At 39.8% G+C, this 23,351-nt stretch overlaps 1 protein-coding gene and 1 pseudogene across 1 annotated transcript in view; one reads left to right on the plus strand and one right to left on the minus strand.

The window, feature by feature from the left end:
* Positions 1 to 23,054, minus strand: part of DSG2 (desmoglein 2) — a 35,231-nt gene extending 12,177 nt beyond the window's left edge. Inside the window, exons 1-9 of the mRNA XM_037508696.2 lie at positions 22,987 to 23,054; positions 8,928 to 8,963; positions 7,592 to 7,726; positions 6,793 to 6,954; positions 6,511 to 6,655; positions 5,483 to 5,643; positions 3,150 to 3,287; positions 2,847 to 3,032; positions 221 to 486 (exon numbers count right to left, since the gene is read on the minus strand). Coding sequence (XP_037364593.1) covers positions 221 to 486; positions 2,847 to 3,032; positions 3,150 to 3,287; positions 5,483 to 5,643; positions 6,511 to 6,655; positions 6,793 to 6,954; positions 7,592 to 7,726; positions 8,928 to 8,963; positions 22,987 to 23,025 — 1,268 coding nt within the window. The 5' untranslated portion in view covers positions 23,026 to 23,054. The remainder of the gene's footprint in view (positions 1 to 220; positions 487 to 2,846; positions 3,033 to 3,149; positions 3,288 to 5,482; positions 5,644 to 6,510; positions 6,656 to 6,792; positions 6,955 to 7,591; positions 7,727 to 8,927; positions 8,964 to 22,986) is intronic.
* LOC119243710 (pre-mRNA-splicing regulator WTAP-like) lies at positions 14,320 to 19,387 on the plus strand (annotated as a pseudogene).
* Positions 23,055 to 23,351: the final 297 nt, after the last annotated feature.

A 23,351-nucleotide genomic window follows, 5' to 3' on the forward strand; every position in this document is an offset into this window, starting at 1 on the left:
GGCAGAACTGTCTGCACTGGGGGACACAGCCTCAGTCTCATACTAGGCAGATCCTAGGCAGTGCCTTTCAATTGCAGGCTTTCTAGGAAATTTAATTCACAGACCTTTGGGGGTTTGAAGGAGTTTGAAGGAGTTAAGTGTTCAAATTTTATTATAATTTTTGAAAATAGGCACTTAAAGTAATTTAAAATGAGGAAAAATATTCACAACTTTCTCTTACCTTACATGGGCTACCTGTCCAGTATCTTCATCAAAAGCTTCAAATTTTCCAATTACTTTGCTTAGGCTTGATTTATCCATGCCCTCGCTAACTTGAACTGAGACTGTGCTGCTTTTTAAAAGAAAACCTTCTTTCACATTTTTCACCTTTACTTTGATGGGAACGGATACAGGTTTATATTTATTCAAAATTGACTTGTGGAAAGCTGCTTTGTTGGTGACAATAACACTCAAGTCAAGATGCTTAATTTTTTCATAATCTACTTCCTAGAGAGGCAAAATCAAAGAGAGTTATTTCAAAAGAGAGTCGAACACATTGAAAACACATACATGGGGTGGTTTTAATGTTATATATAATTTAACACTTGAGAAATACAGCAGCACTGAGTATTCCAACACTTGATATCATGTAATTTAACAGTCTTTGTCAATTGGATGACTATTTTATGTTTAATTTTTAGAAAACCTGTCAAACTGCATATATCATTTGGTCTCCACCAGTTCCATTTTCTCTATATTCTTGCCTTTATTTGTTACTGTTAGACTGTTGATTATGGCCCTATCTAATAGGTATGCAGTGGTATCTCATGTAGCTTTAATTTGCATTTTCTCTAATAACTAAGGGTGTTGGGTATCTTCTTCTGAATTTGCTATTTGTATATCTTTTTTGTCTTTCTTTCAGTGAAATCTGATTACTGCCCTTATAATTTGGAAGAATTCTTTACAGAATCAAGGGAGTAAGTTTATAAGTTTCTTAATCTGTAGCTTTCATTGTGATACTAATTTTACTAATTTTTTTCCCCAAAGCTGTGCAAGTTTACTTCCATATTATTTCACTCTGAGCTACAGAAAATAATCCTCATTCTACTCTCTACTTACGTGTAGCAATTTACAGTGGTATGATGTGCCCCTTAAAAGTTTTTATTTTTTTTAATTAATTAATTTAAATATTTTATTTTATATAATTCTTACATCTTTTTTCATCTTTGCACAATGTATGCATTTTCATTTTGGTTATATTCCCCATACAATTGCACCTCCCCTTATTTTGACTCTAGTCCTTCCTTTCCCCACCCCTCCCCCCAAGTGTGTCTCTGGTTTATAGTTGCTTGTTGATTTTGATTTTTACTTTGTATTGATTAGTCTTTTTCCTGGTCTCTTATTTAGTTTAGGTTTTCTACATTCCTGCTATGAGCGAGACCATAATTTTACTAATTTTTGTCCATGTCCCTCTTGGTAGAAAAAAAGTGCATCCTTTTTTGGGTGCTGCCATGGCACACTGAGACTACTTCAACAGTGTGTCTGTCAGTCATCATTTAATGACTGTTTCTGCTTATGTAGTTACTGGATTTATATTTAAAGTTTCATAGCAGGATTGAACCTATAATCAATGACTAAACACAGTTAACCTTTCTTTAATGTGTTATGCATTTATATTATCATTATTCCTCTTTCTGCTGTTAAGATTTCACTTACTCTGCCACATATAATAGGTTTTTTGTAAAAATTTGGAAATCACTTTTGGTTTGTGTGTAACTTAATGGAATAGTATTTTGAAAGCTGTTATTTTCCATTTTACTTAAAATCTGACAAGTCAATTTTATCATAAACCTTTTAAAAATAGATTGATGGTCTTCCTTACTTTGTCAGGTAAAAAAATCTATCAAGTGATATTTGTTTAAAGCATTCTGTGGTGCTTATGAGTTCCAATGTATAAGAACCATATGCTTAATAAGACAATTTAACTAAACTTCTTCACAGATTTAACTAAGCAGAAGCAATTAAAATGCTGCATTTCCAAAAGCCACCCTTATAGTACTTACATAAGAATTACAGTGCATTTTTGTTATAAAGGCAAGTTCCTGAGCCAAATCCAATCAGAATGATTGATGATGGGGCCCCAGGAATCTGCATTTTGGCATGTAGCCATTCCAGGCATTTCTTAGGTACACTTAAGCTTGAGAATAATTGAATTAAAGCTTTATCATGCTTTTATAGTTTTAGTTTTAAGATTTTTTTAAAAAGATTTTATTTATTTATTACTGAACTGGGGTGTAGGCCAGAGGTCAGGAGGTGGGTGGAGAGCAGAACAGGTGGATCTACTGAAATATACTGCTGAGGGGAGCAGTGGGCAAGACAGGAGAGGCCTGTTGCACCATATATGGGTTAGCTCCCTGACTGGGGATAAAACTCAGGCCTTGGAGGTGGTAGTGCTGAGACTTAACCGCTAGGCCACCAGAGAGGCCCTTTAAATGTTTTCAGTGAGTTTTAGCTTTACTGTTACATCGATCCATTAGGTGGTAGTAAGTTGAGGAATACTCAGGAGAGGCAAGAGGTCATGATGTGGGGACACTGAAGTCAGACACAGGTCAAAGCAAGACTGAAAGTATGCCACGCAATAATGATGCTGTTGTCTGCTGTCTGGCTAGGCTTAGCGGCCCTGACCTGAATTTGAACTATAGTGTGAGCACTAACTAGCCACAGAACTCAGGTCTGTCTCCTACCTGAAACAATTATGGTGCCAGTAAACTGAGTATGTAAAGTTCTTGCAAATATTTGGAGCTAAAATATATCAGTTTCCTCCTCTACTAACTTCTTCTATTCCAGTTTTGAACAGAAGCACTTACCTTAATAAGGGTCACAATTCCTTCATTAGTTTCAGCATCAGTTTCTATGTGGAAATAACCCCCTTCATTTCCTGACACAAATGTAAAATTTGCTAACCAATTATCAGAGCCAATTTCATCTGCATCAAACACTTTTATGCGTATAACTTCTACATTGGCTTGATTTTCTTCAACTTCCCCTTCAAACTGTAAAACACAAGCACACAGATATTTATTTTAATGTAACACAAACAAAAGTGATATATTACTAGTTAGGACTAAAATACGAACAAGTAGATAACTTGTTATAAAAGTAATAGTTACCACTTCATTTTGTACCACAGGTATATTGTCATTGACATCCAAAATACGAATCTGAACTTTAGCTTGTTTTGCTGGTCTATCCGTTATTTGTACATTCTCGTTTCTTGCATCTACTGTCAAACTGTAGCTGCTGTGTTCCTGCAGAGCAATAAAAAATAGCCACCTGGGGTGAAAATGAATCACTTTTAAATCTGTTTTCCTGATTGTAGTCCACTTTATCACCAAAGGAATTAACCAAAGTATATTTTACTCATAAATGTTTCATGATCTGCTGTTGTTTGCGTAAAGTTGTTGTTTATTTGCATTCAGAGCTTTTCCAGATGGACAGAAAACATTAGCAGAAGTTGTTAATGGCCAAATTCTTAAATATGTTATTGGTGATGTTATTAGGAGCGAGTCTCTTCTTAAAACTGTCTGTGCACAAGACTGCTGTTCAGTATGTACTTTTCTGTAGGAGGAATTGCCTCTCTGCCCCACACTACATTTTCAACAAAAGTCAAAGTGTGAAAATATTATTTCCAAGAAAATTTGGCCAATAAAGATAAAACTTGGTGAACTTTGTCTAGACATCCCGTTAGATATGATTCTTAGAAAATTATGTTCTAAAAATGACATTTTAGGACAGCCAAAAAAAAGGTTTCAGATATTACTGCCAAGGGAACCCTTAGTTTCTGCATGATCCCCTTATAATGGCCCCGTTCAATGTACCTAGAATTTAGGGGGCTAAGCAGCCAGTTCCTGTGCATAGGGGTCTTGTGTGGGGATGAACTGCTCAGGGAAAGGCAGGTCAGCCCAGGCTCTGGAGCCAGCTGGCTCTTTCAATCCCAGCTTTGTCACTCACTGGCCATTTTGAACATACATGTAATCCCTCTGACGTTCAGTTTCCTTTTGTATAAAAAAGGAATAATAATTGGCTTTGCCTTAAGGGTTTCTAGGTGGATTACATGGATTAATTATGTAAAAGGTAAGAATAATATATGAGGGCCTCCCCGTGGCACAGTGGTTGAGCGCTGGGTTGCGAAGCTGCCCGCAGCCTCTGCAGCAACGGTTTGATCACTGGCCGCCGGGCGAGGGTCCCAAATGGCGCGCAGACCTCTCCTGACGCCCTCCCGCTGCTCCCCTCAGGAGTGTACTTTGTCCATCTGCCTGTTCTGCTCCTTGCTCTGGTGGATTCTCTCACCCTCCCGCGCTTCTCACTGTACCGAGTGCTTGTATAAATAAATAAATAAATCTTAAAAAAAAAAGAATAATATATGACATGAGGTGAATGTCCAGTAATAACAGCCATTACTATTGGCTAATTTTTTCATACTTCAGAGACAGCAGCTTGTTAAAAAAATTATGCTATGCATTCAAAATACTAAATTTTATGTGAAAAGGTACAGAGCAAAATTTTAAAAGTAACAGTACTCCTGATTTTACAAAGATGCCAGTAGAAATGTTAGGCACAATCTGGGCGGAGTCAATCATTTTTCCAAATAATACAAATTCACTGCCTGCACTGGATGATGATTTATATGTGGTGACAATGTTCTTGAATCATCAACATTCCACTCATTGTTATGCATGTATGTAGCAAACGTGAAAATACACATATGGAAAAATCTTCTCTCTTCCTTTTTCATTTAAAACTTCCCCTTGGAGTTAGAAATAAAAAGTGAAATGCTTGCGAGAACAGCCTTTCTAGGAAACCTACTCAAATTTTCCTCTAATATGAGGTTTACAATAATTCTTTCCTTTCCAAATAATTCTATTACCCTAAGTACGACTCCTATTTCCATTTTCCCCCTCTCTCTATTATAGTAGAAAGGACTCCTGATGTTTTACTATATAACCCCAAATTAAGGAACATTGCTTTAGAACGCTGTAGCAAACAGAAACCTGACTGGAGAGGCCTTAGAACAATGCTGTCTTTGCGTAATTTTAAATTTTCTAGCATTTAAAAGGTAAAAAGAACAGATGATACTAGTTTTAAACAAATATGTTTAACCCACAGTGTCCAAAATATTATTTCAACATATAATCAAAAAAAATTATTAAGGTGATAGTTTGTGTTCTTTTTTCCTCATACTAACTCTTGTCATCCTGGTGACTATTTTATACTTACAGCGTATCTCGATCTGGACTAATCACATTTCCTGTGCTCAATGGCTACATATGACTAATAGCTGCCATACAAAACAGCATAAACCGATGAGAGGATAATTCCAAAAGTCATTCTATGAATGAGGAACATAGAACAAAGTCGGAAAAATAAAAAAAGAAATAGAGAGGAGAAACTGGAAAGAAATGAAGAGAATTTAAAAGATGAGCAACACAAAATGTTATTTTACCTCTCTGTCCAAGTTACTAATGATTGTATAAATCTCTCCTGTATCTTTATCCAAGTGGAATGCAGCAGCAGGTTGCTGAGATATGATTCTATAAGAAATTTTAGAATTTCGAGTATTGGGCTCATCTGCATCAGTTGCGTTGATTTTCATCACAAGGGTATCTGATATTAGAAACAGGGGTGTCCAGTTGAAACTCAACTTTCAGCATATTTGTATTTATCGTGTCATTATTTTATTTATAATTTTAGCTTGTTCAAAAGGAATTTCATGTATTTGTCAAAACCCCAGTTACCAAGATCAAAAACATTAACCAAATGAGGAAATAAGTGTAAATGGAATATAGTAGCTGGAAAAACAGGATGAGGGCAAGGCCTTTGTTATTACATTACAATTCTTAGGGTGAAATCCTAAAAATGTGCTATAGAGGGCTAAAAATTTGTTTGTAATAGGTCTAATAACCAACACAAAGAGAAGAACAAATAGCTACAAACACATGCTTATTAAAATACAAACAATTTAGGAGACATAATAGTTTTTTATTTTATGATCAAAGAGAAATCTCTCCTGCAAGTCTTGATAAAGAGCACTATATTGAACAATATTGTCAATAAACCTGATAGCAGAAATAATATGTCAAAGATCAGCAAACTGAACTGACTTGGCTAAAGTCAACCAGTCACCTGCTTTTGTAAATAAAGTTTTATTGGAACACACTCACACCTATTTGCTTAAATATCATCTATGGCAGCTTTCCTGCTATAGGGCAGAATTCAGTGGTTGTCAGAGGGACCCATTCTATCGCATTAATCTGTCCTATTTGTTCTTAAGGTAAAAAAAAACAAAGCAAAACCACATATGTCTCTGGAACTCATCACAAAAAAAGCAGTTCCAAACCCACAGCAATAGTTATTACTGTTTGTTCTGTGGGTAATACCTAGATGTCATTAAGACGCAGGATTTAGTGTTCAGTTACATAATGGGGATAAAATGACCTGGGCATTCATTCAAAAAAATACTAAGACTCTTACGTGCTGCACTCGATTCTTCAACAGACCCAACAAAGACCTCCTGTGTGAATACTGGTTCGTTGTCATTGATATCAAGAACTTTAATGCGGAGTTCTAATGGTTCTTCCAGGCTTTCTCCTTGTTCATTGAAAGCATAACCAGTGAGCTGAAATTGTGACATGAATAACAGAAGGAATTGAAGTTAAGGTTATTAAACTACCATAGTATCCAAACAAGAAAGCAATCATAACTGTTACCCCCAAAAGCTACAAACCAATAAATGTAATATATCATTCTTCTTACCAGAAAATAAGGTGTTTCTTCTCGATCAAGAATCCTGGTAATGTTCAAATCTCCAGTGTCTTTATTAAAGACAAATATACCAAAAGGTGGCTCTGTAATCCCTTTTCCAGTATATCTGTATGTGATTTTTATGAGTTGTTCTTCTGCAATATCAGAATGTATCTAACATAAAAAACAACAGAGGAATATTTAAGTTAAAACTGTAACTTTCAAGAAATCATTTTTAATGGGAAATTTCCCTCCAAAGCTATGAATCCCATGGGCTAAAACCCTCAGGGAGCTTGCACTCTGAGGAGGGAGCCAGACAAGCAAGTAGCATCCAACATAATGTCCTGGAGTAGAATGTGTTACCAAACAAGCTGAAAGGGGATCGAGAGAGATGGGATGAGCCATGAAAGGAGTGACACTGGAGCAGAGGCTTGAGGCTATGGAGTACTGCAAAGATCTGTGGGAAGGGGATTCTAGGTAGATGGAAAGGCAAGTGCCTATCTATCTATCTATCTATCTATCTATCTATCTAAAATATATAAATATATAAATTAAATCTATAAACATATATTTTATATATAAACTAAATTAACATATATATGTTAAATTTGCCAATGACACTCCATCTTCCAGAATGGGAAAGAAGATGTTCATGTTGGTACCTTCTGCTAAAAATTAAGTTGACGTTCAAAGTTATCTGGAATATCAAAGACTCACTAAGTCCACAGTATAATTTTCCTTAAGCTTAAAGAGAACATAAATGTTCTCTCACACCATATTTTAGTAACATGCACATATTTCCTATTGGCACCTTGGCAATTGGGTTCTTTCTGGACAGATCCTCTCCCTCCCGAAGATTCACAGGTGCAGTGATCCAGGCACGCTTCTGCCGCACTAAGTGAGTGTGTCTAGGAAGCAGCTTATTTTCATTTCTTGTGTTCAAGACCTATAACAATAAAATATTGCCAAAAAATTATTAAGTATCCTAAAGCAGTAGACAGTAAATTATAATTTACTAAAATTTGAAACAGTTATATGAAGTGCATTTCATATTTCTTTAAGGTTTCTTTTTCAAAAAGGACATGCATATATGCTAGCAAACTGTATAGGCATTCAGAGATTGTCTCCAAGCCAGTAAAGCAGTAGAGTTTTGTTATTACTAGTAAGCAAAGATTTCCCAGCGTAAAGGTTAAAAAGGCTAAAGAGTATTCATTGACCTCACAAATGGAGAATTTAAAAATAACATATACCATGCCTATTAATTTTGTTCTTTTAATTGAAAATGTCATTTCATTTTAAGGAAAATTAAGGCTAAATCTTTTTTAAGATTTTAAAAGGCTAAATCTTAACCTGATGATATCAAATTGTCAGGAAATGAATTTATTGTTTTAAAGATTAGCAAAGGACTAAATTGTCTATTTTTTGCTTTTAGAACCTTTTAAGTGGAAAACTATAAATTATCAGTTGGCTAATAGATAAGTATGGATTTTATCCAAGAAAGTCTCAGTATAGATTTTCTATTGTGTTAATAACTAGTACCTTACATTTATCATTTTACTCATTTTGTTCGTTAATCTATATACCATGTATGTTATTTCAAAATATTTACAATGATTAGTATCAGGTCATTGATTTTCTTTCTTTGTTTTTAGTTGATAAATAAATTTCTATAACTTAAAACTTTCTAAAACTTGAATCATGTAACAAATTAAAATAGCACTAAAGTTTATAAGTAAAATGCAAAGTATTATTTTTTCACCCAAACTTTACTGTTAACAGCTTGATGAATATCTTTTATTACTCTTTCTTATGACCACACAGTTCCACATGTATAAAGAAGGTCTTTTTCCATAAAAATGTAATTACAGTATACATTTCATTCTGCCTCTTGATTTTTTCATTCAGGATCTCGTTATGGACATGCTTCTATGTGCCATAAATTGTTTTACCATTCCCTAGAGATGGGCATTTATATCGTCAAAACATGTTTCACTCAACATCTTTGGATATATGTTCCTGTGCACTGCTTGATGGGAATAACAGGGTCCAAGAGAGTTCTATTTTTAATTTGGTAAGGCACGAATTGTTTTCTATGAAATTTAGCTTTTCATTCCAAAAGACAGAAATGATCCCCCTGGGTTCCTTACCTCTAAATGGAGTCCACTTCCAAAGGCAAAACAGATCTGGAAAACAAAATTATTTGTTGTTTTATAGACTTTATCACTCAATTCAATTTAGATATTTTGTTAATGAAACACCTACCACCTAGGAGATAACAGACAGTAGAAAAAAAAGTTTAACCACCAGTACTATCTTTTTTTGCTAAAAGGAAGCAAATTTTAATTTTCTCCTTTGCTTCCCACTGACAACCACGGCCAGAGGAATGAAGCTAAGTTCTACGGGGGGATGAATTTACCAAGCTAGTAATGGCTTGAGATCTGTATCTCATGTATCCCAAAGCAGTGCTTTCAATATTTATTTTCAAAGGGAGAATGGTATGAAAAAGAAGTGAATGCAATGCTGAAGGGATAATCTCTCTTTGTGTGTTCTCTAGGGGAAAACTTTTTTTTAAAAGATTTATTTATTTATGCATACAAGAACTGGGGTACAGGCCAGAGGTGTGGGAGGTGAGAGGATTTACCAGAGACAGAGTGGGGAACAGAACAGGCAGACTGACTGAAATACACTGCTGAGGGAAGCAGCGGGTGAGACAGGGGAGGTCTGCAGTCCGACGTGGGCGGCTCCCTGGCTGGCCGGGGATCGAACCCGTGCTGCAGTGGCTGCGGACTGCCTCACAGGCGCTCAACCCCTTGCGCCACCAGGCAGGCACTGAAATTTGAATTTATTCATGCCTTCAATTTCCCAAGCTCCTACAACATGCAAAGTAGCAGGATGCTATTTTCCTCTTGGATACTTACATGTTGGGGAGGACAAAGACAGGTTGTGATAAGAGTTGTAAAGGCAACTGAAGAGTGGTAGAGAGTGGTTTAGGACTGAGGGTACAGGGAGTCATTCAAGAGACATTATAGCTGCACAAAGACTGGAATGGAAAGAGGAAGCACTTCAGGCAGAGTCCTGCAAAGGGAAGAGCCAGACCACGAGGTAGGAATGGTAGTAGGAGAGCAAGGTTCAAGGCTGCTGTGGCTAGAGGGGAGTCAATGGATATGAGATTGGTTTTCGTGTACTTGTAATCTTATTTTTTGATCTGGTTGCTGGTTACATGGTCTATCCAGGTTCTGAAAATTCAGTGCACTTACATTGTCTGCACTTTTCTGTATGTGCTATACTAAAAATAAAAATTTTTGTGCATCTTAAAGCAGAGGGTTTCTTGGTATCTAACAGTTCTGCCACCTGCATATTCACAGCACCTTCTGTATTAATCTGTTTTCAGACACTTAATAAGTCATGATGAAATGAAATATTTGTTCCATAATCACTGTACAAAAAGCCCAAGAGAATTGTTCCAACACTTTGTTCATTGTGAAATTGTTTATTTGACTAAGGAAACAGTTAAGATCTTAACTACTCCTTGAAAGTAGTAATTTGGATGTTTCCTTGGGACTCTATCTCAGCATATTCTTAATTTAGAGCAGTGGCTTTCCACTAAGAGAGAATGTTTGCACACACCCCTCACCGACACTGGGGTCTCACGGAATATTCGGTAATGTCTGAGACATTTGTGGTTGTCAAATGAAGGTGGCGGTGGTGAGTGGAGCTCAGAGGGGTGAGTGCTCGCAACATCTAGAGATGCTGCTCACTATCCTAAAGTGCTCACAAGCAGCCCCTGCAACAAAACATCACCTGGCCCAAAGTGCCCAGGTTGAGAAACACTGATTTACACCACACTTCTCTGCAAGTTACTGTAAAAGGTCAAGGTCATGGTCAAGGGTCAAGGTCATGCAAGTTCCAGAGAACCAAAGATTCATGTAAATTTGCAAATCAGTAGCATACTGCAGTCAATGTAAATGGGAAAATTGACACTTCTGTCTTCTGGCCTCCATTCCCACTGCATCCCACTTTACTTTGAACATTTCCATTGATCTTTGAACATTTGTGTGATCTTATATGGGAATGTTGGTAAAAGGTTCCAAACATTGGAAGACGACCTACACACGAGCGATGACCATTTTGGTTTTTCCCATCTATGAAACTGGAAACATTTTTTCCTCACAAAAACCTTGGTAATAGAAAAATGTCATGTGACATGTCTTCACTTTCCTGAAGAGGAAATGTGAACTTCCAGTCTATTCAAAGAACTAGTGTCTTTAGATGAAACAGATAATCTTTCAAACACTTTCCCGATTTACTAAAGTTTAACAAAATTCTTTTATTTCTATCATGGGATCTTAGGCATCTTGTAAAAACTGGCCTTCTGGGCAACTGGCACGAAAATAAAAAATATATATATATATTTGGCTGATGCACCAGGGAAGGCTAAAATCACCGCAAAAATACAAGCAATCAATGTAATCTTTGTTCTCAAGGTCAGCACACCTTAAGAAAAGACTTCCTGTTCTGAATCACCTCACTGAGTTTAATAAGCAGAGTCCAGGCCTCTGAGTCACCAAATAGCTCCTTCTGGCCGGCAGGTTCTCAGTCTGAAGTAGACAACTTTGAACCTTTCTCCTGTGTTTCAGTGAGTCCATGGCTGATGAGATCCTCTAAACTTCCATACATCAGACTAACAGGTAGCTTATTACAGATGAGATATAGAGGAATACAAAATAGTTTAAAACAGTATTTTAACTTCGCTCATTGTCTCCATTAAGCTGGAAGGACTTCATCGAGGGTTGGCAGTATGATTTTCTGGTGTTCTTGAAGCTCACGCCACTTCTAGACAATCACAGAAACACCTGTGCTCCTTTTCTGACCCACCCTTGGAACTAGGCAGGATGTTTTACAATTCTTTGTTTCCCTTTTTACTGTACAGAAGGCAAAACCAGACACTGCCTTGAGGGTCCTTGGCTTATTGCCAGCCTGCTCTTAAAGAATTTTCAGCTTTGGCTGAAGTAATAGAAAGGAAAGAAAATGATGTAGAGGTCATGGCTGCCAGCTGTTTCTTTCCTCTAACCACATATACTGATTTTTCAATTTGTATAGAAAGAGTTAGAGGTCTGTCCCTTAGCAGCCTTAGTAGCTCCAAGAAGGGGGGACTCATGTAAAGGCAAAAACTTCCACATTCAGAGTAGGTCCAGTGGCCTAAGGCAGAAGGGATGGATTGGTCATGCTGGAGAGCTACTGGGATGACCCTGATATTGGCCAGATTTATGTTAGAGCTCTACCATCATACTTTCCCCTTCACGCTTCTTTTTAAAGTTTTATTTATTCATTTACACAAGAACTGGGGTACAGGCCAGATGCATGGGAGGGTGAGAGGATTCCCCAGAGACAAGCGGGGAACAGAACAGGCAGGCTGACGAAGTATACTGCTGAAGGGAGCAGCGGGCACAACAGGAGAGGTCAGCTGCACCATGTGGGACCCTCGCCGGCCGGCCAGAGGCGCTGCAGAGGCTGCTGACAGCTTCACAGCACTGTGCTCAACCACCTGAGTCACCAGAGGAGGCCCTTCTTTTTTTTTTTAAAGGATTATTTATGCATACAAGAACTGGGATACAGGCCAGAGATGCAGGGGGTGAGAGGACTCACCAGAGACTGAGTGGGGAACATAACAGGCAGATTGACTGAAATACACTGCTGAGGGGAGCAGAGGGCGAGACAGGAGAGGTCTGCTTTGCCATGTGTGTTAGCTCCCTGGCTGGGGATCAAATTCGTGCTGCAGGATCTGAGGACAGCTTCACAGTGCTGTGCTTATCCCCTTGTACCACCAGGGAGGCCCTCACTCTTCTTTTGTGGGGAGGGGAAGAGAGGTTGTCTTCAGAAAATTATTTTATGGCTAAACATTGGCACTCGTTTAGAAAAGTCCCAAATTAAAGAACCAACTTATAAATGACTCATTCACACAATTCCTTTACAAAGGAATACATAATAACAGTACAAAACACAACAAAGCAAAAAAGGACAATTATAAATCAGAGACATCCTGCAGGGGAGGAGGAGGGAGAGGGATCAGAGGGAGGCAGGGAGGAGCACAGGGGACTGAGGTGATGGTGCACGGGTGCATTGGTGAAGGAAACTCTATGGGGACTACACCTGAAGGGGTTGGGGGGAAGCAAATATTGTTTAAAAATGAACAATGATGTAAAAAATAAAAAAAATAATATTAATACAAAGGAATACAGGTGCAACTCCTAAAGAAGTCTCACTCATCACCTGATTTAAATATACAATTACATGTTTTCACTCAACAGCCAAGAAAAGCAAAATTTTGAACTTTAAGTTTCAAACGCTGACTTTGAATTTTAGATAGGAAAATTACATGCAGAAAAGTCTATTATAAATTATATGATTTATTATAATCTTTTGCCTGCTCTTCAGATATTGGGGTTAATCTTAATGTAACAAATATAACTTTGGATGAGTCATACTGGAGTCAGTTTCAAAGAGGAAGACATTTTCTTTGGAAACATTATTGCCCCAAAGAATTTTAAAATACGGATTCAGCAATGCTGGGCTATACTTGAGGTATAGAGCATGTCGTGAATTTTTTGTTTCAAGTTAGTTTTGTGTAACCACAGACAACTATTTTTCCTTTGGTTTCCAACAAGGGAAGGTCCAGAAAATTCAACATTATAGTGTTTATTTATATCGACATCACAGTGTCAGTTATATAGCATCAATTTCCTTGGTCCCCAAAACATTTCTGCAAAACTTAGAGTAGCTAACAAAGAGATATAAGAAGTCTTGAATATTTAATATTCTTTTTTACTCCCAATTATTTTCTAATAGGGATGTTAGCAGTGGGCCTCAAACTCCAGTGGCATCAGAATCACCTAGTTCAAACAGACTGTGGAATCCCACCTGCGAGTTTCTGATTCAGCAGGTCTGGAGTAGGGTACAAGAATCTGTATTTCTATCAAGTTTCCTGATAATGCTGATGCTGCCAGTCTTCAGGGGTCACACTTTTGAAAACTATTGGGTAAAGTCACAGAGTAGCAAGGGAAAGAGAAAGAGAGCCTGTATAATTCATAAACTGATAATGCACCCTTAATTATAGAGATGTGTGAAATGACAGATTCTAAATCAGGAAATTCTGTAATGAGTTATTCCTACCACTAGAAGATTTTTCACTTTAAAAGTATAATTGACTACTATAGGATTAATTTAAAGTGCCTTCCCCTGGTTCATGTTTCTTGTTCGAGTTTAAGTTTTACTGATGGTGAGTAATTATTATTTTTTTGAAATATTTTACCATTTACTGGCATATGTCATTGGATTCAGGTAAAATATAGGTAAATCTTTACTAACGTATTTCACGTAATTTGAGAGATGAAAAACTACAGGCTTTTTCTATTTTTTTTGTTGCAATATAGTCCTGAAAATTAAATTAAAAATTAGAATGAAGATACACAGATGTTCCCCACCCAAGAAATCAAGAGCTTTAGACTATCCTTTTTCACCATTAGATGGCACTGGTCTATCATGAAGGCACCCTTCAAAATGGGGAGAAACTTGCCAACAGCTGACTCCAAGGTTCAAAGTGGAAATCAGGCACTTCCATGGGCCTCAAGTAAGTGGACTGGCAAAATTGCAAACAGTGAAAATAGGACTTCAGAAAGTTGTATGAACACTTTGACAAGACCATTAGCTTGTCAAATCAATATATATTCTTTTTTTTCCTTTCTAGAATGACTCTAACTTGTAATGAAACTAATCCAATCACTTAGTTCTAGACATTCAGACCTTAGTTCTAATTTGGAATGAAACTAAGCCTATTACTGAGTTCTAGAAGTTCAGACTTTATTGATGATTACTGTAGAAAATTGCTATAAAGTGGGCGATGTCTCTGATTAACAGAGAGGCAAACAGGGTCAGGAACTTGGGATCTAGCTGACTGTGCCCATTAATGACATCCACTCAATCAGTGACTGGCATGCAATAGGGGATCAAAAAAGTCTAACTCTTTTACCTATAACCCTCCTCCCCCACCTGTAAGCTCCTTGATGGTGGGACAGTTCACAAGCACCTAGAAGATGCTCTGATAAATAATAGCAGCAGTTAGTGATGTGTTAAAGCCAAATAAAAATTTACCTCTCAACCTATCAGGGCATTAAATATTTCTTCTAAACAAATGAAACTCATATTATGAATCCCCCCTTTTCTAAACTCAGAAAGATTTAGCTTTTAGCTTTTTAAAGAATACTTTAGTGTCCGAAGCATTTAGCTTTAAAGATTAATGACATGTAGATCCTATTCTGAAGAAGAGGACAATTTAGAAATTGTGCATGAATTACTAGGAGGTAGAGAAGCTTAATTGTGTGAATGACAACTGCAAAAACAAAAACAAAAAACCCAAACAGTTCTAGAGAGCTCAAAAAAGACAGAAACTACTTCCTATTGGGGAATTTAGGGGAGGTTTGGGGCAGGCAATGGAATGGGCTTGGCCTTGAGGGGTGCAGAATCTGTACAGATAGGAGACAGAAGGAAATGATCTTTCTCAGCGAAAGCATTGTGGCAACATGGAGATGGACGACAAAGAACAAGAAGTCATGTTGTCTGGCACCTTGGCTATGTGAAGGCAAGTAGAAAATATGAACAAAAAGTTCTGTTAAGGATCTTCTCTGATCTTATAAAGAGCAGAAAATCATTGACATCTTCTGATTAGGGATACTATGACCCTAGGGTTACAGAAAGATTTTCTGGCATTACCGTGCAAGATGAAAGGCAGGAGATGATGTGAAGATTATAGCAAATGGCCAGAGAAGATGTCATAAGGACAGCACTGGGGTAATGGTCCTCAATAGAGTAATGACACAGGACTGCATGAGTAGAAGCAAGAATCTTCATGGGGTCACAACTAGTCCTTGGCAAATCCAGCACTGACAGAACAGAAGAATAGGTCAGAGGGGACCAAAATTTGAAGTCTGAGTGGCTAGAGGCTTGCAGAAATGTTAAGCTTAGCTGCCATATGAGTATTGGGGAAAGATAAAAGACAACAAGGAGTAGGGTGCTGTGGCTCAAAGGTAGGCAGGGGCCAATACCAAGGTGGAGGACTTCAAGACATTTACACTCACACTGTTGTAAGGGCATCACCCTCAGCCATCACTGCTGCTGCCCACTTTCCACCTCCCCTGCCTCTGACCCATATCTGATATCTCCTGGTGATGCTCAAACAGCATTTCCCCCAGCTGTAGTGGTCTGGAAAAGCGGGTGAAGAAGGACTGCAGCTTCTGGGGGTAAAAGGACCCCCAGCACAGTACTTTGGAAGCAAAGGAAGGAGATATTTAAAAGAAGAGACTGTTGATATTGATAAAAGAAAATGATGACTGAGCTTGGTCCTTTGCCCAATTTTTCTTTTAGCACTTTTGGGATCTAGGGAGATTGTATCTCTTAAAATAAGATGGTGCGTATGGGTGATTAATTTTACTTTTATTGTTCTTTTAGTTTGTGTTGCAGGGAATCTGAAAGAGTAATGGGCTGCAGGCATTTTCAATAGAGGGAAATCTGAATTCTGTTATCTCCATCCAAACCAGCCTTCTCATTCCCCAATTAGCCAGGCATCAACTGCTTGACTGATGAAAGTAATTTCATTCAAGTTATGATTTTGATGCAAGACCTAGAAAAGTGGCTGTCAACAGCAGGTAGTCAATAATACTTGTTGAATAAATTAATGTATCGAGGTTTAGCCAACTGGAGAGATACTTGCATTTTTTCTTTAAAAGATTTATTTATTTATACAAGAGCTGGGGTACAGGTCAGAGATGCGGGAGGGTGAGAGGATTCACCAGAGGTAGAGCAGGGAGTAGAACAGGCAGACAGACAGAAAACACTGCTGAGGGGAGCAGCGGGTGTGACAGGAGAGGTCTGTCACACTATGTGGGTTTCTCCCTGGCCTGCCGGGAACCGAACCTGTGCTACAGAGGCTGCGGACAACTTCACAGTGCTGTGCTCAACCAGCTGCACCACTGGGGAGGAGACTTGCATTTTTTTTTAAAGATTTATTTTTATTTATTTATACAAGCACTGGGTACAGTCAGAAGCGCGGGAGAGTGAGAGAATTCACCAGAGCCAGAGCGGGGAACAGTGGGCGAGGCAGGAGAGGTCTTCGTGCCATGTGGGACCCTCGCTGTCGGTCAGGGATCGAACTGGCACTGCAGAAGCAGTCGGTACCTTTGCAGCCCAGTGCTCAACCGCTGAGCCACCAGGGCAGGCCCAGGAGACTTGCATTTTTAAGAGAGGACAGCAATAGGATGAATCCCTAACGAGAATTTCTTGCTTTTTACCTATTTCCATTTCCTAGTGGGGGTGTTATTGACATTTTCAGCAGAAAAATCTACAAGTGGCCAATTCTTGAAAGTTCTAAAGATTGCTGGAAGTTTAGCAGCCCTGGATTTGGACTACTAAATACCAGTAGTATCCCTGACCTCGTGACAACAAAAGGCCCCTTCCACATCTTACCCCCGCCAGGCCCTGACACTGCCCTGAGAACACTTATTCCCTAATCACCCTCCTGCCAGCTGCATCCTCCCTCCTTTGTACTTTCTGGGCATGTCTTTGATGCCCTTTTTAAATAGGAGGCAAAAATATACACAGTCACCTACTGTCTTTTTTCTCATCTCTTTCTGACCAACTCAACTTTCTTAATGATTTGAGCACCTTTCTATAAACACTCACTTATCAATTAGACTTTCATGGCTTCTCTTCATATCAAGAAGGCTGGAGACTCAACTTACTTTCTTTCCTTCTTTTTTTTTTTTTAAAGATTTATTCATTTATGCATACAAGAACTGGGGTACAGGCCAGAGGTACAGGGTGAGGTGAGAGGATTCACCAGAGACAGAGTGGGGATCAGAACAGTCAGACTGACTGAAATACACTGCTGAGGGGAGCAGTGGGAGAAACAGGAGACTCAACTTTCTACATGATGTTCTGCCTTACATTCTGTTTCAGCTCTTTCATTTCTTCCAAGAAACCATGTGCTCCTCTCTTTAAGCCTTTACATAGGTTCTTCTCTCAGCTGAGAACATTCACTTCCCTCCTTCTCTTCATATCATCTCACTAATTTATAATACTTCCCAGATCTTGGCTGGGATCTCAGAGGCTATCTCTTGGTAGGCTCCATGGTATGATGTATCCTTTTATCATTACTCTTCTACCATCATTTTACCCATTTGTTAATTAGCTATGTACATATTTACTAAACTGTAAGCACCACAAGAACAGAACATACCTAATGTTTTCATGGTTTCCTACACTTTCCTATACTGGAGAGGTACTTGCATTTTTTTAGCATCAAGCAGGGATTCATTGCACAGCGATCACATTTAATTGTAGATAGGGGTCATATATTTTCTACATTTTTTTTTAAGACATTTTTCATCTTATCATTACACTCTGATATAAATCCTGATGTTCCAGCTTCCTTCACCCTAACCACAAAACTTTGCATATGGTAAAATCGTGATAATTTTTAAAAAAGATTTATTTATTTATACAAGGACTGGGGTACAGGCCAGATGCGTGGTTGGGTGAGAGGATTCACCAGAGACAGAGCGGGGAACAGAACAGGCAGATGGACAAAATACACTGCTGAGGGGAGCAGCGGGCGAGACAGGAGAGCTCTGCAGTGCCATGTGGGACCCGCGCTATGTGAACCCGCGCTGGCCGGCTGGCCGGGATCGAACCGGCACTGCAGAGGCTGTGGACAGCTTCACAGAGCTGCGATCAACTGCCTGCACCATCAGGGGAGGCCCTCAACAATTTTTATAAAATTAACCAAAACAGTGCAGTGTCCTATGTGGTACACTCCTGATACCTTAAGATAAATCAAACTTAGAAAAACAATACTTCATTGCATGTGGACTGTATGAGAGATGTTATCAGTCATTAAAATATGTGGCATATTGAAAGACAGAAATAAAAGCTGAGATTGAGAATGGCATGGGTGGCAGTGACACCCACAAATAAAGGATAGGGCTAGGGGATACAGCAGGAGTGGATGGAGCTGGCAGCATGGTTGAGTCATGATCAGTGGCCTTGGTCTAAGTGATTGGGCTTTGGTCTGGAAAGGATACAAGATGACCCATGAGGAACCTCTTTGCCAAGCAGTTCTACTACAGACTTCAAAGTTATGGTAGGAGATGAGTTAATACTAAGATGGAAATAATATGAAGCACATGTGCAAGGTTTGGATGGCACAAATCTCAACTCTAATGAGGTAACTGGTCTATGGGAGTGTAAAGAAAACTTAAAGGGAGTCTGCATGCAGGGATAATTCTTGTGATGTGACTAGCCTGGGAGCAAAGCAAGTGTGCTCTACTCAGAGCCAGTTCCTTCAGCAAGCTCAACAGCCGACCTGCTGAGATCAACAATAGTAGACCCAGTGATCAACCTGTTTTTCTTTCAAATAAAAGGTGAACTGAAACAGACCAAGGACAACCTGGAACAAGCCCCAAATGAACTGAGTGCCTGGAAGTTTATGCCTGACAGAAGCCTGATGTCATCAGACTATTCTGAGGAAGTGGCCATCTCTGAAAAATTCTCCTTCTAGAATGTGTAGACCATTGAGAACTGTTTAAAGGAAACAGATGAGGAAACAGAAGCCTTAAGTCTCTAGCATGCTACATTGTCAGGCTGTTTGGAGGAATGAAAACCTACAGATTTAAAATGCCGAACTGAATAGGAAAATTTCAGTAAAATGTAAAAATCAAACACGTATTACTCTTGACCTAGAGCACGGTGACTTAGAGACGCTGTATATCAGTTTTGCTAATAAGACTGGACTTCATAATTGGTGTTAAACATATAGATCAAAACTCAAGTGTGGTGAATTTCACCATTAAAAGTTTATTTACTGGGCCTCTCTGGTGGCATAGGGGTTAAAGACAGCGCTGTGAAGCTATCACCAGCTACTGCAGCATGAGTTCGATCCCCCACTGGCCCGGAACAACACACATGGCGCAGCAGACCTCTCCTGACTCACCCACCCGTTGCTCCCCTCAGCAGTGTAATTCAGTAGATCGGCCTGATTTGCTCCCCACTCTGTCTCTGGTGAATCCTCTCACCCCCCACACCTCTGGCCTGTACCCCAGTTCTTGTACGCATAAATAAATGAATCTTTTAAAAAATAAAGGTTTATTTACTAAGAATCAACTTCATGGTCATGAGAGAATCAAATAACAGATGTCAGTAGAAGTAGTTGATATAGTTAACCATTTAGTTTGGGGCTCTCTTAATTAAACCTAAAATCAATGTGGTTTTAAACAAAGGTATGTTCTTTGAATGGTTACAAATACTGTAGAGAATCTCATTGAGCACATTACAAACATGAAGGTATGTGGCACCAGATCTGAGGCTCAAAGTATTTGCAGCATTATAAACATTCACTTCACAACCCGATTGCATATGGATATTAGCTGTGAAAGGGCTCACTCCTTCTTTCCTTCTGTAGTGAACTTTATTAAATCTCTATTCCATTCATGTGTGGTCGCTATGAGGATGACATTCAGCATCTCCTTCCAGTAGTCTCCCTCAACTACAGAGGAAAATTAAAGTCAACCTATGAGAGTCCCGTGCAGCTAAGGTTCTTAAGGTAATTTAATTCAATGAATTTAGCATTTATATGAGATTTGACAGAAGTGTAGCAGAGTTATACATTATTATGGTTCTAATGTCCATCGCTGGATTTATGGGTTCCAAGAGGGGGGTGCTGGTAACTTTAGCCAATATGCATTCTTGCAAATGTGGCATGGCAGCTGGCAGCAAAATTAGCATCCTGACCATGGTAGTTTCCAGAGTATGGGAGTGACAGTGCGTTCTTAAGACTTTGAGTTCTGCTGTGTGGCTTTGAAGTCATTATTGACAGTTCAACTTAAGCTGTATGTTTCCTCAATCCTTCCTATCCATGCAATCAGTCTAATGCCCTTAAGTAAATCTCTCTTTGCTTTAACTAGCTAGAGTGAATTCTGTTATCTGCAACTGAACTCTGACCCATCCTAAATACAACTTATATTTCCTTCTATAAAAGACCTCAAGTAATTCCTTAAGAATTACTTCTGTTAGGTAAGTTGCTTTCTACTCTTTTTTTTTTTTAAGATTTATATATTTATGCATACAAGAACTGGGGTACAGGCCAGTGGTGCTGGGAGCGGGGTGAGAGGATTCACCAGAGACAGAGTGGGGAATAGAACAGGCAGACTGACTGAAATACACTGCTGAGGGGATCAGCAGGAGAGACAGGAGAGGTCTGCTGTGCCATGTGGGTAGCTCCCTGGCCCGTAGATTGAACTCATGCTGCAGAGGCTGCAGAGAGCTTCACAGTGCAGTGTTGTGCTGTGCTTAACCCCTTGCACCATCAAGGAGGCCCTGCTTTCTACTTTTTACTAAAGACTATACTTCTAACTTTAAACACATTGGGGTCAAAATTATATCACAAAATGTATTATAGAAAATAAAACAGTCCCAAAATTATGCTCAGGTTTAGTTAGTTATATAGTCACTTTTTAAAGGTGAAATTATTGTCCAATGAAGTAAAATATCAAATTGCAAAAATTAAAAAAAAGCCTAAATTATTGACCTATTTCTCTGTAAATGAAGTGGTCTGTTTGTTACACCATTTAAAGATAAAGGTAATTTCTTTTCTTATATGGAAGGAATTTAATATTTATCCCTCCAAGTGAGTCAGCTGCTATGTTAGCTTGGTATTGTCTTAGCCAGAAAGTTATCATCAATAAAGGAAATAGTTGCTTTGTTATTCTGGAGGCCAAAATCAAAACCCAAAATATGTCTTAGGGGAGGTTCAGTAACAAAATAAACTTGAACTGAAAATAATCTCCATGACTTGGGCAAAATGAAATGGGTGATTTAAGCATGAAATTGAACTGGTGTGCCAAAGGTCCTAACTATAATGCTATTGGGAAGGATTCACGGAAATCCCTATATTGGATTAGTCATGCTTTATATGTATGTATGTATTTTTCTCTGCTCCAAACGCAATTCTGGAATAGAGAGAAAATAGTCTTTTGGAAGTTATAACTTTTAATATAGGAAATGTAACTAAATTTTAAATTTTCACTACTATGTAAGAAAACGGAGTATGATTTTGTATCTAATCTCTCTGAATAAATATTTGTTAAATCTCTGGATGGTGAATCCACGCATATCTTAGTAGGTTAACTTTATCCAGACCAATTTAGCAAGCCCCCCAGACGCCAGATACATTTCTGAACTATGTGCACTTCCTTTAACAAGCAGAAAGAAAACAAATTGAGTATACAATCCTATTGAAGCATAGAAACCCAGCATAAGAAGCGTAACTCTACAGACTAACACTGCTTTCCAGTGGCTGAAGCCCCTTTCTTTAAGAAAACCTCTGAAAACCCCATGTGACGGTGGCTCTATACTACTTTCTGTACCTCTGTAAGTGTGTGTGGGGGGCGATCTTACACATGTTCATGATCTTTAATATTAGAATATTGTGTTAAAACACCAACTTTGTGGACTGTAAATTAGAACTACTTTTATGTTGGCGATCTGAACAGTAGGAATACGCTTTAGCAAAAAAAAAAAATAAACTTTGTAAAATACATTTAAAAACAACCAGCTTTAGGCACCCCTCCTTCCCCTTTTTGGCAAAGTAACAATACAGGTAATTCCCTGGCTTCCCAGATCCGGACGTGCAGGTGGCTACAGCACCTGGGGGAGCGCGCACAACTCCAGCGCACTCCATGTTTCGCACAACTCCAGCGCACTCCATGCCCCATAGCCTCCATGTTTCGCGCCGGAGAAGCTGCCAAACAAAGCCCCTGATCTCCGGCAAAGACCCCCTGATCGCCCCTTCAGGGCTCATGACACCCCCCAGGGCTCATGACACCCACAGATCACAGACAGAAAAAGGCGCTGGGGCGCTTGGGTGGGGCGCCAAGGAAAAGAGAACTTCAGACAGGTTCCAACGCATCCGGCTCCCGCCAGCGGAGTTTTTCCGAAGCCGCAGGGTCCGAGTTCGCCGAAGCCTGCCCGGCCCTTCCCTACCTCCCGGCGCAAGCGGGAGCGCCCGGCTGGCGGCCGCTTCCCGGGCGGAGGCGGGCAGGTCGGGGCGCGGGCGGGTGCCCCGGCCTGCCCCGGGCCGCGCGTCTCGGCTCCCGCACTTACCAGGACCAGCAGCAGCGCACCCTCCGCGCTCCGCGCCATCCCCTCGCCTCGGGCAGCTCGCCCAGCTCCGCGCCGCCGGCTCCCCGGTGCCCCCGCGAGCGCGCCCTCGCCCCTCCCCGGAGCCTCCGCCCCCGTCCCCGCCCGAGGGCACCTCCCGGGCGCGGCCCCGAGGTGCCGCTCCAGGTGTGGCCGCCGTGAGAAAATGGAGCCCGGGGCCCGCTCCAGCTGCCCGCCGCGGTGGGAGGCGCACCGTGGACTCCCGCCCCTGGGACGCGCACCTGGGACCGTGACGTCCGGGGCTTGGGGACTGGAGGTGGCAGGCCCCGCCCCGCCCGCCTCCCCTCCTCCCTGGAGAGTGGCCGGGC

This window comes from Talpa occidentalis, unplaced genomic scaffold, assembly GCF_014898055.3.
Source record: "Talpa occidentalis isolate TD23 unplaced genomic scaffold, MPIMG_talOcc4v2.1 talOcc4.13, whole genome shotgun sequence".
NCBI lineage: Eukaryota > Metazoa > Chordata > Mammalia > Eulipotyphla > Talpidae > Talpa > Talpa occidentalis.